The 14473-nt window shown below is 47.8% G+C and overlaps 1 protein-coding gene across 1 annotated transcript in view; it reads right to left on the reverse strand.

Annotated features, from left to right (window-relative positions):
- The window catches only part of LOC119101183 (potassium voltage-gated channel subfamily KQT member 5), a gene marked incomplete at its 3' end in the record, with an annotated part of 82327 nt that overhangs the window by 24123 nt on the left and 43731 nt on the right, over positions 1-14473 (reverse strand). The window contains 1 exon segment of the mRNA XM_037224462.1: positions 425-559. Within this exon segment, the coding sequence (XP_037080357.1) occupies positions 425-559 (135 nt within the window).

Consider the following 14473-nt stretch of genomic DNA (forward strand, 5'->3'; position numbering starts at 1 on the left):
GCTGGGAGAATTATTGACATTGGGGCTTTAAGACTCATTCAGTCGCTATCTAGCGTTCATTGCCTCCCACTCTGATAGAAAGGGCGGGCACCGTGGGAATTGAACCTCGCACTGAACCCTGCGTTTGGTTTCTCAGTCGCGTAGTTTAACCTCAGCGCTGGCGCCACACAAGAGTTGGTGAGCTACACTTCTGTCTATCCAGCGATGAATTGTCGCAAAAAGCTGTTGCAACAGATTTCTTCCCTGTAACATTGAGCAGCGAGCTCAAATTCGGTAACCTTTTTTAGGTTACAGCACTCGGAGGTGTGTCAGCAGCCGCCAGGCACCGCTAAAAGAACTTTAAGATGACACCCTTCCGACAAGGAAATGACGCCCTGGGGCGTCACTGGTCATCCCATAGGAGCATCCCGGCCGTTCCTCTTACCTTAGCACAAACTCCATGATGAACCACACGACCACCACCGACTCGCAGTAGAAGAGAATGATGCCGGCGTCATACTCGTACTCCCGTATTGTGGAGAGAACGCTCAGCGTCAGGCAGCCGAACACCATCAGAAACCTGCCGGCACACGGTGTAGCTCAGCGTCAGGTAACCGAACACCATCAGAAACCTGCCGGCACACGGTGTAGCTCAGCGTCAGGCAGCCAAACATCATGAGAAGCCTGCCGGCACGAACGTGGCTCGATGGCAGGCAGGAGAACACCATCAGAAGCCTGCCGGCACGAGCGTGGCCCAATGAAGGCAGCAGAACATCGTCAGAAACCTGCCGGTACACAGCGTGGCTCAACGTCAGGTAACCGAACACCATCAGAAACCTGCTGGTACACAGCATGGTTCAGCGTCAGGCAACAGAACACCATCAGAAACCTGCCGGCACACAGTGTGGCTCGTCAGGTAACAGAAAACCATCAGAAACCTGCCGGTACACAGCGTGGTTCAGCGTCAGGCAACAGAACACCATCAGAAACCTGCCGGTACGCAGCGTGGCTCAACGTCAGGTAACCGAACACCGTCAGAAGCCTGCCGGTACAGCGTGGCCAACGGCAAAGAGCGCCGACATGCATGCCTTGACGGGCCATCTGCGGCCGACATATTCAGTGTAGAAACATGCTGAAAACACAACACTAGTGATCTGGAGCACAGTGAGATGCACGAGTGCCTGGCCTGAAAAAAATTGTGATTTGGAACAATGCTCGCATCCTTCAAAAATAAATGCCTGTGCTACAAATAAGGAATTACGGAAAAGGCGGGAAGAGCGCGGACATCTGAAGAACGAATACGGGAACAGAGGCAGACGGACGGAGCAGCGACTAAGGCCGTGCTTGAGGCCTACGTATTTCACATAACACTTCATCATCACGGTGCGTGCATCCATGTAATGTATTTTGAAAGAACACAAATCATGGGTGGACACCTGGCTTATGTAACTATGTAGTATATGTGTAAGTCCTTGCATGCGCATGTGCCAATGCGGTCGCTTCACAACATGACCAAATTTACTTTTCCGTGGCTTGTCTATTGCAACACATTGCATTATGAGGCCGAACAGAGGCAGCAGTTTCTCAGGACGGGTCCTTTCGCTTCCATCCCTTCCACCAGACTCGATTTGCTGGAGCTGGGGTAGCAGAGAAACGAAATAATAAAGTTTAATAGAATTCATTATTGTGTTAGAAATCGACTGGATGCCCTGTTATGTGCCGGGGATTACGTTTTCACCATGTATTTGGCAGCCTGTAATTGGAAGAAGCGTGGCTCAGACGTCTCCATAATAAACACTTTTTAAATCTGCATAACGAATTGCTACGCCCAATTTTTTTTACAGGGAGCTGTCAAGAAGATGCCCGCTGCATTATGCAGGCGGCGCGAATCATCCGCTTGCAAACGATAAGCAATATCTTTTTTTGGAACCGGTTAAAAATATTTTGACCGGTAGAGCTAGAATGCCTTGCATGTCCACAACAGACACGTGATGTTACCAACTGAGCCACTGAAACCAAACCTTTTAATCTGAAAGTCGTAAAACAAACAGCACACGGCGCAAAAAAAGCGATTGACCTTGTGCCCTGTGGGAGTTATGCTATGTGATTTACGCAAATATAGAAATAAGTGCTCCTTGTTGCTGAGCCCTATGCGGTTTGGAAACACTTAATCGGTCTGAGTCTTTGTTTTCAGCCAGATGGCAAATGTCAGCTGCTGTTATTTATCGGTTTCTGCCAGGTTCTGACTGATGGTCACTTTATTGGGATGAAGTATGGGGCTGTTTTCCAGAATCCTCCTTGCCGTTGTATGACGGGCGTCTGCCTTCTGGATTATCTTTTGGATTTTGATGGGTGCTTGGTGATGGCTAACCTGGCCTATGCCATACCCACTGCTGTCCTTCCTTATTGCATCCTCTTCTTCCTTCCGTTTTTTCTGCCTCTTCGCTGCGATTCGTTTTGGTTCAGCGTAGGCCCGTCTCTCAGAAACTTTTCAGGCATGTTTAAACTTGCATTTGCACAGGAAGTGTGCTGAATGTTCAAAATAAAGCCTCAACTGCGTTTGGGATGCGATGTCGGATTTTGCTTATCAATGCAAAGTAACAACTTTTGCCTTTCCCTCTATGCTGAGCAGCAGCACGACCTCAAGTGAAGTAAGGGCATATTATCTAAACAAAATTTAAGAGCACTGACTCTCGAATGCAATAAAAAAATCGCCGGCTTGTGTGGCATTCAACTCCACCGTAAGCATATATATATATATATATATATATATATATATATATATATATATATCTTATATATATATCTCTCTCTCTCTCTCTCTCTCTCTCTCTCTCTCTCTCTCTCTCTCTTCTCTCTCTCTTCTCTCTCTCTCTCTCTCTCTCTCTCTCTCTCTCTCTCTCTCTCTCTCTCTCTCTCTCTCTATCTATCTATCTATCTATCTATCTATCTATCTATATCTATATCTATATCTATATCTATATCTATATATATATATATATATATATATATACATACATATATATATACATGCATACGGTTGAGTTGATATGTATGTGTATATATTTGTATATATATATATATATATATATATATATATATATATATTTGCATGCCCAAATATAGATGTAACTAAGAGCATAAAATCCAAAAGATAACCGAGAGAAAGTTATGTCATGCTGTTATACTAACAAGATAATGGCAAGTGGATCGGTGAAAGCAGGCGAGGCAAGCTAGTGGATGATGCCACTTTTAGCAAAATCTACTACATGGAATGAGCCGGACAGCTTCAGGACCAGGCGGCTAACACATTACCCATGTCTCCAAGCGCTCCTTCTAAGCCAGTTTCACATACAGTGAAGGTGTTGGACACCAGCGTGACGCCCAAGTTGAGAGGTCAGATTTCGGGTCTCGCCGACGAGGCCATCAAACAGCATGGAGTTTGATAGGAATGCAAATTAGCGGGTTTCGACTTTGCATAGCATGCGGGATGCGCCCCGAGGCTTTCTTTGTCCGCATTGTACCGCCGGTAAAGGGAAAACGGTGGATCGGATTGTTCAACCCTATCATGGGCCTTGTGGTCGCAGATTCCAGTCGGTCTCCGTCCAACAAACAAGTTTAATTGATTTCGGTCACGACAAAAAACAGAATATGTTTATGAACCGCATTCTCCGAAGCGGATATAATTTACGGCTTCAGATTTCGTGGTAGGGAAAACACTTAGTTGTGTTTCAAAGCATACGTTTACAAGTGCTTTACGGCACATATGCACATGCTATTCGGCCACTTCTTCAGTAAAGCATAGCATTGCAACCAGTAAATATGGACTGTTAAAGTTTGGTTGGTTAAGTTAAAGGGAAGAAACTCACATAAGCTGCTTAAATGTTGTGCACAAGCCCTGCAAAACATTGCTCTGGCCCCAGGCTGCTTAAACATGTCCATCCCAAATTTTCCGACCGTGATTTTAAGGTTGTTATATGATATTTGCTTCGCATAGACCTACGGAATGATAAAATCCCTTTCCCAAAATGTGATATTCTAAATGCATTACAACAGTGTTTGAAGATGGTTAGTAGAGAACTGTTTAACGACAGTTGATGTTCTTTGGTCACTGTTTAGTTATCGCTCTCAGTTTGCATCTTCTCCAAGCGACCCCATTACCGCTCTCCATTACGCATTCATTATCCAACACGATGACATATCGCAGGCAATAAATTTGTAACCATTCGCGATCAGCCTTCATCGCCTCTCACATCACATATCACTGAATGGCGTGATACACCATCACTGATCTCGGTGTATATCCCATCCTCCATGTGGGTCGCCCACCTCGTGCGGTCTACCACCGATATTGGTCATCTCGCCTGCCTGGTGTGGTCTACTACCGATACTGGTAGAGGATGCGGTCCAGCACCGATGCGAAGGCCTCGCCTGCCTCGTGCGGTCTACCGCCGATACTGATCATCTCGCTTACCTGGTGCGGTCTACCACCGATACTGATCTTCTCGCCTACCTGGTGCGGTCTGCCACCGATACCGGTCACCCTGCGAGCAATGGCCGCCACATACTAAACCAACCGAAATATTCGGAGTCTGTGTCTCAAAATGTACCGGCTGTCAACACAAATATGTCCTGACCATGTGTGTGTCGTGGTGTCGAGTACCACACAAGCCGGCGATTTTTCGTTTCATTCGAGAGCCCGTACTCTTAAGTTTTACTCAGATAATGTATCCTAACTTCACTTGGGGTCGTGCTGCTGCTCAGCATAGAGCGAAAGGCAAAAGCTGTTACATTGCACTGGTAAACGAAATCCAACATCGCCTCTCAAAGGCAGCAGAGAGTTCATTTTTAACATTCAGCACGCTTCTTGTGCAAATGCAAGTTTTAAACATGCATGAAAAGTTTCTGAAAGACGGCCCAACGCTGAACCAAGATGAAACGAAGCGAAAAAGCAGAAAACGAAAAGGAACGAAAAGAAGATGCAGTAAGAAAGGACAGCAGTGAACATGGCATAGGTCAGGTCTGCCATCATCAAAATCCAAAAGATAATCCAGAAGGCAGGCACACGTCGTACAACGGCAAGAAGGATTCTGGAAAATAGCCCCAAACTTAATCCCAGTTATGTGACCATTAATCAGAACCTGGCAGAAGCCGACAAATATCAGTTGCTGACATTTGTCATCTGGCTGAAAACAATGGCTCAGACCGATCAAGGGTTTCAGAACCGCTTAGTGTTCAGCAACAAGGACCACTTGCATCTGAATGGGGCAGTAAACTTCAAAAATGCAGATCTGGATATTGAAGCTGCAGACACCGTGCTGCAGAAACCGCTGTATAACCCGCGGTGACAGCGTGGTGCGCACGAGCTCCAGCGGTTTCCCTGAGCCCGTCCCCCAATCCAGCGGCTTTCCTGAGTCCGTCTCCCAGTCCAGCGGGTTTCTCAATCACGCGTCGCAGAAAGGTACATCAGCAGCGATCAAGTGCGAACGATGCATTATACAGACATTCATTACTTGGTTGATCCTTTAGCCGATACATTTCATAATGTGATTTGTCAGCTGCATTGTGAAGGCAAGTGAAATCCGTGCACAATTATCCTTCCGCTCCAAACAGCTCAAACATGCCATCACGGCAACAGGTAGAAAGCTTCCAAAACTACGTATCGTCCGCGGGCATAATTTCATATTGTCAGTGGGTGTAGCTTCATGTGGGCTATGGGCAACATGGCGTGTCGTTTATGGACACGTGTTCCGCATGCAGTATATGGGTGAGGGTGTCAGGGTATATGGATATATTTTAGGCATGTGGATGAGGGCGTCAGGGCATACGGCCCTCTGTCGCGCTGAAAACAAAAAGCCTACTAAGTCCCTGAATGCTGTTCCTTGCTTGCATCTATATTTGCCTGTGAATACCGCTCAACTGCAAGCTACCTTCCAATGTGTGTTGTGCTTGCTTTGTTTGCTTCATAGCTCTCCCATTGCTAAGCAGAGAGAGAGAGAGGTCTTTGCAATATCCAGCTCCTAATTTTATCGTAACAATAGACGGTTTTTTTGTGCGGCAGTGGACACAGCTGGACACCCTAGTTCCCTGTCTATCAGTGATGGATGTGTAGAAAAAAGCAAGCGACGGACGAGCCTCGGCCAGCCCAGCATTCTTGTTGACAAAGCAGCTGGCAACGTCCGCGCTGCCCATTACCCGTAACGTTCCGCGATGATGAGGCATTAAGCTGATATTGATAAAGGCATTTAACATCTTAGCACCGGCTTATTTCATCCGTGAAAAGCCGTGGACAAGGCTGAGTAAAACAAAATGGCAGGACATATTCCGTTCTCAGATGCATGGAAACTAAATCATTGTTTTCACCCACGTGAGAAGCAATCGTATTGTGCTGGTCGTTGCTGGTTTGGTGCTACGTTTCAAACAACAATTTTTTCCAATAAAATATATTATTTCCTTCCTTGCAAGGACCAATAATATCAGGCCAGCCGGGTCTCACTCAATATAATGCCCTTACTCAATGTAATAATAGAGTCGTCCAGTTGCGTGCACCACTGCATGTTGTCCTATGGCCACGGGGTTTTGACAAACAAGACAACGAGGTTCCTAACAGTTTCATTGGCAAACCGTGTTTCACGATATTCAAGGATATGCTGACACCCTCCGACAATGTAACAATTACCGACATGTGTAATTATATTGATATTGCAAAGTGATGTTTTCATATATCCAGTCTCGGTTAAGCATCAGCTGCATGCACTTCAAGATGCCTATCCGTCAAGTCATTGCGACGTACTAGCTGTGCCAGGCCGCACATCTGGGTAGTAACGGCGTTGAGTGGGTGTTACGTTTTCCTCGCGAGTTATGAAGATCGCTTCGACCGATATGGACCCAGTAATGCAATCGTTTCCAAGCCCAGAAGTGAATGGGATCATGTGGCTTTTCAAAGCCATTAAGTGGGTCCAATCAATGCTTTGAAATAACAGTGATCCGGAAATCCTATAGCACACGAAAACTCTACCACAGCCACAGACCAGGACACGACGGAGGTGCCAAGCATGCCACAACGTTCAGCGAGGTACATTTATGCGCAAATCCACAAAAATAGTATGGCGTCTAGACTGGGTAGCAGTGATCGTAGTCTAGTCTGTCATTACGTCAAGGAATTGATATATTTAAATGCATTTATTTGATGGCAGCCAAGTATTTGCAGCCGCAATTTTTTAGATCAGAGTTCATTTGGTAACAACGAATCAATGGACATGAAAACGGACGATCCCACTCCCCTTTTTTTCTCCCCTTCTCCGTTATCTCTAGCAACGCGACGCACACGCTGCCCAGCACCGCCGGGACGATAAAATGAGTCTCATCTCTCGGATCTAGGACTCTAGCTCGGAGCGAGAGCGCGCGAGAGCCGTCGCTCAGCCCTCTCGAGAGTTCTCGACGAGACGGACTCCGCTCGAGAGTCTCGAGCCTCGCTCCTGCTCTCCCTCTTCTTCTCTGATCTCTCGCTATCTATCATCTCTCTCTCTATCTCTCTCTCCTCGCTCTCTCTCTCTCTCTCTCTCTCTCTCTCCTGCTCTCTCTCTCTCTCTCTCTCTCCTCTCTCTCTCTACGCATCTCTTCTCTCTCTCTCTCTCTCTCTCCTCGCCTCTCTCTTCTCTCTCTCTCTCTCTCTCTCTCTCTCCATGTGTCAGCGCTTTCACCGGTGTCTGGACGACTGAAGCATTAAATATGTATGCGGCAATATAAGCTTGTACTTTTCTCAGGTCCAGCGGGAGCTTTTTTGGGACTGACGGCCTACGGCTGCAAGGCTACAGCAATTTTCAGGTAAGTGGGCTTCTCCACAACGAACATCACTCGTTTGAAAGGCGCCAATGCAAGGGAGGAGGATTCTGTCATATTTCCGTTCTGGCACTCCACTTTGAATTTGCCCAATGCATTCCTAGCTAACAATAATGGTGTTAAGGTATCTATATTTTTACATTCGTGCTTTGTTCTAAATACATGTGCTCTAAGTTTCCCTTCGAATCGGTTGCTGCATTTTGAGAGGAAAAATCAATTTCGTCATACTGATGTGAACTAGTACGACAGGCTAGTACTGAAAGATGAAATTGCAGCCTTGGGAGCATAAAATGTTCCAGGCGCCTTCAACCCTCAAAGGTTTTGCTGAAAGTTTGCAGGCGATGACCTCAAAAGGTGCAGCATAATTAAGCTATTACTCACCAATGTACTGAATGTTAAGATCTTATCAGCTTTTCGCTCATGATGTTTCTAAGGCCGGTAAGTGGAACAAGCGCTTTGGTAAGGTCTCAAAATCCCTTATGACAAAATCACCAGTTTTTAGTCACGGAAGTTGGTTGGTGTGTCTATCCGGCACCAACAATCGAGATGGAGTTTCCAATGCCCCACCTGGTATACCTGATTACCAGCTCGCGGGTGTGGTATTACTTGTCTGAATATAGGCAATCTTTGGTCAGCCCAAAAGTGCACCAAGGCCGAGCAATCAGGCCGTTCATGTCCCAAACCAATCTAGTTTACACGTAATTTGTCGGTCTACTACGATACGACTCACTGTGAAGAGGGTCAAGTGAGCTTTTAGCGAAAGCTTTCAGTCTAATGCGATGTGGTGCAGATTAAATGATTCTCTTAGTCCGAACGTATTTTCATTTGACCTAAAACGCGTTGGTTAGTGTTTAAACGTCCAGCCAGCTAAAACGGTGAGTCGCATTCGCCAAGTACCCAAGCAATGCCTCGCGGTTGTGCCGTATGCCACAAATAGGTTTGTGACCTCTGTCATGAGTCGGAAAGAAGCTCTTTCACTTTTGCGGCTTCCCGGGCTGATTTACAAGCAGAAACGCTCCGAAATCAATGCGGAGGAACTTTACGTGCCGTGATAGTAAATATGGGCCTTTGGCCATTAAAACATGCTTTCAGTCATTTACGGTACAGGTTTGTGGCCCGAACATAAGAAACGAGATATCGGCATCCATTTCCGCTTGTCGTGCTTTTAAGCGACAAAACCGTGTGTTTCGTGAGATAAGTGTAATTGGTGGAAGATTTCTAGCAGCACTGAGAACTTTACCCAATCGGGGCACCATCATAATTAAGCATGATTTCATAAGTTCATAAGTTATTTAAGGATAGGAGCATAAGTTTGGTTTTCAATATATGATCCAATTTTTCCCTTTTTTGCGTGCCTTTTCGTCATTTGCTGTGTGTTCATACGTCTGATGAGTCGCGGAAAGGGAAGGCAAAGGGGTTTTCATGGGTGCAATGCATCAAATCATGTCATGTAATGTGATGCAGTCTCGGGCACCAAACTGCACCTGCAAAAGTCTTGTACACATATTCTGCAATGGAGTACCCGACATGGTGGAGCCTGATGCGAGGCAAATGTGGTCTATCTAGGCCATAACCTTTGCTTTCAGGTGCTCAAACTGTGCGGGTTCTGCGAAAAAATGATTAACTGCGTTTCCTGAATCACGCAGCCGGGTGTCTTTACATTCCTGCGATTCCCGTGACGTCATTACGCTTTCGTGTCGCTCGGGGCGGACTTCCGGTTGGACTTACGCCGAACCCGCGGCAATCTCGTACCGCGTGGGCAGCGGATGCGTGCTGGGCACGCAAAGCCACCCGCCATCTGAGGAGGCGTTGACGTCCCTTATCCTGGTGGGAATCGGTGAACCTTGGCATGCGTCAAACATCGTGAAAGATTCGCGACAAGTGGTCGACTTGAGATATTGTTAATACTGGTTTTGCTCGTATAGTCAGATCGGTTCTTAAGTTGTCAAAGTTAGCCGTTTTGTTAACTCACGCAGTGTCCGGCGTGATATAGGATGGATGCGTGCTGCGCCCGCCGGTCGGGGGTCCTGTTCTTTTGCATCTTGGCTATGGAAATTCGGAGGATCCATCAAAAATCTGCCCATTGTGAATGCCATTTTTTCTATTTTTGGCCGTGTTCTTCAACATTTCTGCTGCGCGTACTTCAGTAGAGCTTTCTCTCTGCCTCAAATTAAAAAAATCACTATGGGAGGACAGTTCAGCATTACGAGTCTGAACCCAACCGTTGCGGGGTGGGTTCGAGCCTCTTGAGGCGCTTACTGTTCGTTCCTAAATGGGAGCCCCGTGGTGGGTGGCAGCGACCGCGCTCAAGGTCAGGTGACGTCAGAGGGCAGGGCGGACGGCGCTGAACATTTCAGTGAGTTAATCTCTCGCCACAAAATTGTGTCGTTGACCCGGAATTCACGATCGGACGGTGGGGCCAGGGTTCACTACAAGACCGCTCTGACCGGCCGCGCCGGCCCCTGCGCAGTGTGAGCCGCGCCGGCTCGCTGCCCGCCACGCGCCGACTGGTATGCTGTACCGCACGCCTGGCGTGTCATCCGGAACAGTCTACCTCCCGGCATGGCTGGGCCTGCGCGCCGGGCGCACGGCGGGGCTCCCCATCGAGGAGGCCGCAAACTGAAGGTCGCGGACGCTGGCCAGTTGCCTTATTTGGGTATGGCGTTTTAACTGGTCGTCACTTGTTTTGTGATTGACAAGGCACACAGTGCTTGATCGAATACATACAAAGTTACTCAAGAACATTCACTTTCATCCCCATCCAGACGCCCCAGTATGATTCCTTCTGAAATGTCGATAACAGCTGACCACATCGATCACAGACATTGCCAAATCAAAAGTTGTTCAAGGCAGACACAGTAATGCAGACCTAATTTAAAGTGCATTAAACAAATGAGAAGCAGGTCGTCGAAAATGAAATGAATGTTGCAAGTTTGCGAGGGCACACACAAACAAAGTTGTTCAAGGCAGACACAGTAATGCAGACCAAATTTAAGGTGCATTAAACAAATGAGAAGCAGGTCGTCGAAAATGAAATGAATGTTGCAAGTTTGCGAGGGCACACACAAACATTGAAGGAAACATGGGGTCTTTTGTCTCATTTTGTAAACATTTTGTATCATTTTGTAAACATTTTGTGTCGTGTCTCGTGGCATATCGCGTCTCCGCCTTCTAAAAAAGTCATTGCAAATGAACTCCCGGTGAGATCCGGAAGATGAAGACGTAGCTGAACGCCAGACCATCCAGCTGTCTGCGTCTCCCTGCATGCAGCTCTTGGATTCAAGTAGAGAATATGTAACAAGTAAATCGCTGCACCCTCCGCACAGCGCTCGCATCTTCTGTTTCAGCCGAATCACCAGCCAAGTGGCCAGCATGTGGTAGCCATAGGGAAACTAGACCGGAATTGCGGTGGAGAAAAACGCCCAAAATAATCCGTGTGCTGCCCAGGTTTTGATGCGCGCCTTTGGCAAGTGTCATAACCATTAATGGTTTGTGACCTCAAGGATTTGTTGTGACTTTGACCATTTACGTTCCATGACGATGATATCCGTGGAAATTTCATAACAGAGATTAAGTGTCATAGTAGTCCCGGGGAAAGATCACGTTTCCCTTGGCAACAGCTTGGTGATGCTTTTTGTGTTTTGGCGAATTCTCGTAGATTTTAACCCCACGTTCCAGCGGCACAAAAAGTGTGGAGGGGAAAGGCAGCGCGTAGCTATGGGTTTAAAGCTCCATTCATGTTCCATGATGCTCCATCCAAGCTAAGAGCTTGCATACGCCTAACGACAGCACATGTTGGCTTCTTTAGGGCTTGCCGAGCACCAGCAATCTCAACTCAAAGTAAGCAATTAACCGTCTTGTTCAGTTTTTGTTTTTTTTCTTCCAGTTGTCTATTAATTGCATTTCCATTTACTGCACTGATATTCGTGTTTCGACCATTTGCATTTGTTATGTATTTCCACTTGGATTCTAATTGCACTTGAACTTGTTTATCATCTTCATTGATCGACGCACTGCCCTGTTTTTGACCATTCGTTTTCATCGTAGCTTATTCCGAGCTACACATACCCGCCGGAGATGCCTTCCTGTATTCTGGGTCAGAGGAGCCACTTTCTAAAATCGTTTGCACGAGATGGGTAGGCCCAGCCAATAAAGTTTAACCTACGACCAAACCCTGATTTCTCTTCGGATTTCGTCTACTTTGAATTATGTCCCTGACGTATAATATACGACGTCAATATGATGTTAAATGAAATAAAAAGAAGATTGGCATTCCAATGCAAGCAATTCAATGCGCTGGCAATAATCATGATATCTAAGATTTGATTGGCATGATGATTTAGGTATTTATTTTGCCAACAGCTCACGCACCGTGATGCATTTCATTGGCCCAGTATTCTCTTTTTTGTTCATATGCATTAGAGCACCCGGAAAAGCGTTGAAGGGCTCAGTGCAGCATTGGGGGTTGCCAAAAGAATACAGAATGGCGTCCGTGCCTAGGGCGCCGACCATGATACCTCATGGCACCTAAAGTTATATTTTCCGTGTTAATGCATCGGTCACTCGCGCTGCGGCAGCAAAACATACAATAAAAACGGTTGAAACCTAGGCCCAAGGGGAGCAGCACCGCCGCTGCACTTGGGACTGGCACTAGCTTTGCTACATTTCGCATGTTCGTTGCGATAGTCAGCCTGGAGGGAGTGGTTTTATCTGTTGTTTTACTTGCATGGTCATCTTAAAATCACCTTTTTTAGGCCAAACAAAGCATGCCCAGTTTTCTTTCCATGAGAACGAGCAGTGAGCAAACTCCAAGAGATTCCCAGACCAGTCCCGTACAATCTAGGTCAGCAGAATAATGGAGCCGACGGCCTTTCCGTAGGAACATCAGCTGTATCGGGCTGTGTACATGTGGCAGGTGGTAAGTGTGTACGGGCGACAGGCGGCAGATAACGGGCAGCATTGTGTTGCCGACGAGTACTGGTTGACGACAACAACGCCTCGTGTTTCATTCATTAACACCTTTTTACAAGGACATGTGCTGCCACAAAACCCGGTCGATAAGGCTATGAATATTTATTCGGAAGAACACCTGCGCAATTTGATGTGGATCCTGTAGCTACTGCGACAGCGTCAGTTACCAAGACTACGCGCCCTGATGGAAGGGCATTACTATCCATCCAAATATGTCGATGAAACTTCTCTGACTAGGTCAGGGGTGTGTGAGCAAGACGGTATTACCAAGCTTCGGTTGCAACGAGCGTGGCAAGCGTGTTGATTGATAACCACCACGCGATGAATATGAAAATTCACACGATTATTCCTTTCTCGTTTGAGAAATTTCTGCGACTACAAGGAATTTCAATGCTTGGCGATCTCAGATGGGGAATCAGGGGATCAGGAGCTGTCACTTCCAATATGCCATCATGCTGCCCGCGGCGCTGTAATTGCTGTCGGCTCTTTGACAGTTTCTATTTACTAATCCAATCGTGGACAGTGACTGATTGCTGGAGCCGACTGATTGCTGGAGCCTGCCATAATGGCTATTCACAGGCCCAACTGAGAATCCAGCGCAGGGCAAATCGGCTCCAAATTAGGGCCGGGATTCGCACGCGTTACAAACGTAGCACCAATTACTAGGCTGCAGCATTCCCACTACGGATGCTATTTCGGTCAGAAGTTATGCAGGACCGACCGCGCACAGCACTCAAGCAGCTGAGTCTGTAAGTGGACGGCAGGTGCCCACCGCACAACCCGCCCCTCCCCTCCCCGCTACCGCCCGCTCACTCGGTGCCCAGGGTCAGCGGAATCGTTACCGTGCGGCGCAGCTTCGAACCTGCGGCGCCGCTACACCCCGTAACAGGCACGCCCACGTGGCGCGTGCGCCTGGCAGGGCGCCTCCTGCGGCGCGGCCCCCGCGGCGCCGGCGTCGGCGGCGCCTTTTTGTCCGCTGGCGCCTGAGTGATGTGTTTGCCGGTGACATTGTGTCACAGCTGGCCGACCGGTCACAACTCGGACTGCCGGCCATTTGGCTTATTGCCGGCGCCGCCGGGGGGCGCCCTGGCCTCTCAGCCGGGCGGGCGGCTGGGGCGCAGGCTGGGTCACCGGTCGGACGGCTGAGGCGCAGACTGGGTCACCGGTCGGACGGATGGGGCGCAGACTGGGTCACCGGTCACAGTCGCTCGTTATACTGATGAGGTGAACTAGGTCACAGAGGCAGATCTGCGTGGGATGCTAGATGCCTGTAGGTGACACATTCAAAGTGGAGGTTCATTGCTGTGGCGAGATGAAAGTCGCATTACTGTGTGCGAGACAGCATTTCCAGGGAATGTGGCTCGTCAACGACTTATTTGCCGATCTGAGCCTTCACATTGGTGGAAGGTCGAGACAAATATTGGCCGCCCCAGAACATCCTAAAGAGATGTCAAGTCCCACCAATGGTTGTAACCTGAAGGGGAAATTCACTTTACCGGTTTTGCCCGCAGAGAGACTGGCACGCGTTATTCAATTTGCTACTGAGTGCTCATTTTTCACGGCGCTGACGCAAACAAGCTGTGTTATAGCTTCGACACACGCAAGACCTCCCCCTCCCCCAGTTTACACGGAAGGAGCTGCACTCTGCTGCACTCGGTCATTTAGCGGCCCCGGGTAGCAG

Source organism: Pollicipes pollicipes, unplaced genomic scaffold (assembly GCF_011947565.3).
Source record: "Pollicipes pollicipes isolate AB1234 unplaced genomic scaffold, Ppol_2.1 Scaffold_4881;HRSCAF=5763_pilon_pilon_pilon, whole genome shotgun sequence".
In the NCBI taxonomy this organism is placed as follows: domain Eukaryota; kingdom Metazoa; phylum Arthropoda; class Thecostraca; order Pollicipedomorpha; family Pollicipedidae; genus Pollicipes; species Pollicipes pollicipes.